This window comes from Scomber japonicus, chromosome 10 (assembly GCF_027409825.1).
Source record: "Scomber japonicus isolate fScoJap1 chromosome 10, fScoJap1.pri, whole genome shotgun sequence".
NCBI lineage: Eukaryota > Metazoa > Chordata > Actinopteri > Scombriformes > Scombridae > Scomber > Scomber japonicus.
Genome location: NC_070587.1, coordinates 20753646 through 20758980, shown reverse-complemented (window position 1 = coordinate 20758980; position 5335 = coordinate 20753646). Strand labels below are relative to the sequence as shown.

The 5335-nt window shown below is 36.1% G+C and overlaps 1 protein-coding gene across 1 annotated transcript; it reads right to left on the bottom strand.

Annotated features, from left to right (window-relative positions):
• Nucleotides 1-201: 201 nt before the first annotated feature.
• eny2 (ENY2 transcription and export complex 2 subunit) lies at nucleotides 202-3636 on the bottom strand. The gene is made up of 5 exons (XM_053327101.1): nucleotides 3472-3636; nucleotides 2765-2842; nucleotides 1877-1947; nucleotides 988-1062; nucleotides 202-586 (listed from the first exon to the last, which is right to left on the bottom strand). Exons 2-5 carry the CDS (start codon nucleotides 2830-2832, stop codon nucleotides 513-515), a joined length of 288 nt encoding a protein of 95 aa, XP_053183076.1. The 5' UTR covers nucleotides 2833-2842; nucleotides 3472-3636; the 3' UTR covers nucleotides 202-512.
• Nucleotides 3637-5335: the final 1699 nt, after the last annotated feature.

Here is a 5335-nt window from a genome sequence, read left to right as displayed (position 1 = left end):
GTAGTGATTTTATGGGTTGTATTACACTGATATTAATACTATCACCAAACACCTGCTTACAGCCTTAAAAATGTAATTAAATGTCCAGTAAAAACCAATAACTGCCATAAACTAGGGGGAAGAAATCCACAGTAGTAGTGACTATGCTATTCATACAGTAAAGGTCCGATATCATGTTTTTATTTTCATCTAGGAGACAGATACAGCTCTTCTTGAAACTCCCATCAAGACATCCTGACAGGATTATACAAACTGCATTTAGAAATTGACTGTACTCTCAGTTCCGATAGATGAAAACCTTTATTTCAGCAGCATAACTCATATACAAAGTAGGAGCTTAATGTGCAAGAACATTTAAAAACTACAATCACAGGATTAGTAAAGACTCAACCAAATAACCAAGTGTGTCAGTCTGTCACAGAGAATGAAAAGAAAATCTCACAGTTCAAGCAACATGATTTATTATAAAATATTCTATATGATTATAGGCAGGTGGTGTGAGTGCATCTAAATCATGTGGCGTGCTGAGCTAAGAAGGCTCTTATCCTCTGCAGAAGCTCTTTCTTGACGCTGTCTGGCACCAAAGCTGAAATAGAAGAAGATGTCTGTGATTACGAGATACAGTGCAGGAAGTAGATTAGATCAACTTCTGTGTTTGCACATCTCTTACTAGAAACATAACATGTCACGACTGCATTATCTGGCACCTCTGTGTCTTCTATTATGGCAAGAACCTGATCCCTCTAAAGCAAGGCTCCTGCTGTCTTTGAGTGTATAACATCAAACAACTGAATTCAATGCAAGTAACTGTGATTACCATGTATTTAAAGGAGCAGTGTGTAGATTTACTGGCATCTAGTGGAAGGGACTCAGCAGAAATGGAATATAATATACGTAAGTATGTTTTAAATATAGTATAATCATCTGAAACTAAGAATGTGTATGAGTTATACTATGAGTTTTTTGCAGTAAGTTAAGTTGAGGTACCTCTTCCTTTAGGAGTAATCTCTACAATCAGGTCCTCCACAGTAACATTCTCCAAGCCTTTGTCTTTGATGACATCTGCAAATAGAAAAAAACAACATAGATGATATTTTACCAATCTTTCACTGATCAGAATGAGTTAAATAACTAATCACAGAGAGGACACTGATAGAAGCAGTATCACGGAGAAAAACAGAACAGTTACGCTCATATCATTCTCACAGTAACTGAATTCACAGTGATTTGGTTTTTCAAACATCCAAATAAAAAAGCCACAAAAATGACTCCAAGCATCTCATGCAGCATAATGCCAGCTCCCTAGTAAAACTATTTAGTAAAATATTTTAGTTTCAACATTCAAATACATATAAACAATACTTATCTCCTCATATTTTATATTTTTACCTACACGCTAATTAAAAGATGAATTTTGCTCATTTCAGGACCAGTGTTTCTTCATGATGACTTTAGGACATCTAAACGATTTTGAAAACTGCAACAAACAGTTCAAGGCTGCTTTAATATTTCATGGCTGACAAGAAGCGGCGCAAATTATGTATTAAAACAAAAACGCTGATTCACAATAGAAAATGATTCCAGTTTGCAGATTACTCTAATATTCCATCTATAGTTAAAAATTTGCCAGTGAACACAACTCAAAGCATTTAGATAGATGCTAAATATTTTTTAAAAAGTGCTGAATATTAAAAATATTAAAACTGGGGAAATAAAATAAAACTATGTATAAGACACGAGAATCACAGCAACTTCATTCATCAGAAAATATGCAGAAACAAATGAAGATAAAGCTTCTTAATGAAGACACACTAATAGCATCTTTCCTCAGCAAATACCAGTTATAATGACCTTTAACTTGCTGAAATGTGTTTACCTTTGCAGTGAGCCTTCATCTGGTCCATCCATCCACACTCAGTGAGCTTAGCTCTCAGTAACTCCTTCAGCCTGTCAACAAAATACAATGATAGATGAGTTTACAGAAAGCATGTTTCTATCTCATGCTAATTAAGTTATTACTAACAGCTGGCAACATCAATTGTTTTGGTCCTGAGAAATGATATGCTCTTTGTTATGTTGACAGCATCATTATGTTCTATTTAATCTTTGAAGAATGATTCTTCTGTGCCAGTTAGAAAAAAGAATATGTGATGGAGCATAATCTAGCAGCAGCTGTGAGTTCACTATGAATCCTGGTTCCTGCCTGTTGAACCTATAGCAGGCCAGATTTCTTTAACAGCCAGCCACCTCTCCATTAGTTTATTCTCACATTTCCCCCTTTACCGTTGTTAAAGATCCCCTCCAGACATATTTTCAGATGTGCAATGACAATCTCTACACATTGACAATCTTTAATATTTTCATGTAAACCTGGAGTTATGATAAAATGAAGAAAAATATTGAAGATTCTGCACTATTTTCAGGTCAGCAATCAAACTTAGGCAAATTTGTGGCATTGACCAATTTAACTAGAAAAAACAACTCTGATTTTGTTAAGTTGTATCCCTTCTATTTAAGTGTTCATACAGATTTGATCTACTCATCAGAGATGATCAGTGTTCACTTATTAAACATATGGCAGGGCCTCAACTTTCCAGCAGATCACATAAGTAAGTACTAAGTAGCAGGTTGAAAAATGTCCAAGTTCCCTTTTAGACACCAAAAGATACGCCAGAGAAAAAGCACTTAGCTATAAAACAATGTCTTCACTTCCAAAATAACAATCTAGCTACTTGCTTGTGCATCTTGTGATATTATATCTCACCTCTCTCGCTCGCCCGTCTCTGTCATCTTCTGGTTTACTGTTGCCTTCATTCTGGACTCTTTGCTCATGCTCGTTAACCTGCCAGTAGAAGAAACACCATGTTGTGTTCAAGCATCAAATTTTGAGTCATGCAAAGACACAATGTATAATTGTCACAAACCCTGAGGTGCTACATACAGGGTGCCCCCTCACCCCCCCTCTTAGTTTACTTGCACCTATGGGTGCATGATTATGTTATTTGATCCCATGGATACTGGATACTGAGTCATGCTAGCCTAATACTGCTGTTTGACATAACTTCAGACTACACCAAATAGATAAAAAGTCTTTAGGCATTTATTAGTTTCATTAGAAAGAGAGAAAAACAGTAAAATTCCCCCAAAACTGCATCTCTGAACTATCCCTTTAACCACATCACACACATTCAGGCTATTCTACGTGATCTCCTTTTGATAACTAGTGTAATAATAGCTAATAACTAAAGTTAATGTAATGTAATGTTTCACTTCCATTCACTGATCAACACCTTAAAACACATGTAATCTTGAGTAAAGCTGGCGCTGCAAAGTGAAAAAAAAACCCTCACAATGTTTAAGTGTCATCAGCTGACTGATGCTAATACTGCCAACACAGTGTGTAGTGTAACTTACAGCAGACAGTAACGTTAGCTACAGTAACTTCAGGGCTTCATTTGTTCAAACTTACACACCTGAGAGAAGAAGAAAGCTCTTCAATGTTTCCACAGTCGTCTGCAGACTCTTGTTCTCTATGAACTCAACAATAAGTTTACGTAACGGCTTAAAGCAAATTATCTTTACAAAAAAAAAGAAACCTGGTATGTTGCTACAGCAAACTGCGACTACATTTTTTGATTTTACCATTAGGTATTACATTCCGAAAGGAAACAACGGCTGGTACAATGGTTCCTACCCCTTTATTAAACGCAGTACTCAGTGACGCCACACGGCGGCAGTGTTGGTTAATGGATCAAATCTTAATGAGGGCTGTAGCAGAATGAGTGTGGCCTCCTTATGAGTATCAGTCTTCACACATACACATTACTGTTGATATTTTACTCTAGTTTTTGATTTTTTAAATTTCAGAAATAATAAATAACTGGGTTTGTCATCAGCCATTAAGCGTTTTTTTTTTTACCACTTGTAATTATTACAATGCCTGTACTGCCTCTGCACTGCAGTCAATTGTTCCCTCTTTGGGGATTTGTACCAGCTGGGATAGGCATGTAAGTGGTCCCTGTTTTAAAGTACAACACACAAAAAAATATGCCTTTTATGGTTTTGTCATTTTTTAATGAAATGTAAGGCTGCTTCAATTTCATGAAATGAAAAACTGGAACTGTAAACATTTTCAGCTCAGATGGGTGGTCAGCAGTAAATGTAGATTTCCATGCAGGAGCTACAGGGTGTATAGTTTGTTCAGAGATAACTCATAAGCCCAGTTATGTAACCTATACATGTATGTAACTCCAAATGTGTTATGCGATGCAAACCCACAGTCATTATAGTGTTTATTTGAAATGAGTTGAATGAAGAGATATTTAGGTTGTTTCTAAATGCAGTCCTATACCATGCTGATCCTTTCAGTGCTACTTGTGGAGATACTTAGACCTAGTGAAAAACAAAAAGAAGAAAGAAAAGACAACAACCTCATCCCTCCTTGCCATGACCACGAACCACCCAAAAAATATCTAAGGCATTAACCATTAGTAAATGTGTCAAGGGACTCTCTCTGATCTCCTGTGCTTCATGAGTTATATAATAACAATATTTGCAAGACTCACTAAACTAATGAAGGCCATGTAATTTCCCACAGCGTATATGGTTTTACATGTTCCCAAAGTCACAGCATCCTACTTTCTTTTAATAGTGTGTGACATACTTGAGAAAATGTCAAACATCTAAGCTCAACTCAGTACTTTTGGAGGATGGATTTACATTCGATGTATATCTCATTACTTCACCTGGAGAATTGATGAGGATTACTAAGTAAACTGGAGAACTGATTGTTTGATATAAATGAAGTCCAAGGCCATAGAGTTAAATTTCAGATTTTGGGGGGTGCATACTTTGTTTTCTCCATTTTCCAAGTAGTATGGAAATAGTCTACATACATTTATATGAGATATGTTTGAGGGTATTGAGGTGAGTAGAGTCACTAGTCACTGTGATGTCAAATAAGACAATAAAACACAAATAAAGGTGATCTGCATTAGAAATTCAAGCAGCCAGAAGGTTTCTGTTAACTACCAATGAGAGAGGTTGTTGTACTTACAGCTAACAAATCTCTCTCTGGTATCCTCAAATCAACACCTGTGATGTAAATGGATGCAAGAAGTGGGTAATTACAAGAGTGAAGGTTCCCTATTGTGAATAATTAACAACTGGATCACAACAGCATCAAACTGTCAGTTGAAACAGCATCAATCTGGCTGAAAAACCAACACGATGTGGTAAAATTTAAAATAAAATGATCATCAGCAAGTCATGAAACATGTCCAAATGAAAATGATGGATATGAAATTGGATGCAGCAGGATATATGGTCTCAGTCT

Coding starts and splice junctions, on each gene's coding strand:
- eny2 (XM_053327101.1), bottom strand. CDS start 2,832: ATGAGCAAAGAGTCCAGAATGAAGGCAACAGTAAACCAGAAGATGACA. Junction 1,948..2,764: donor GAGACGGGCGAGCGAGAGAG/GTGAGATATAAT, acceptor TTTTGTTGACAG/GCTGAAGGAGTTACTGAGAG. Junction 587..987: donor GATTACTCCTAAAGGAAGAG/GTACCTCAACTT, acceptor CTTCTATTTCAG/CTTTGGTGCCAGACAGCGTC.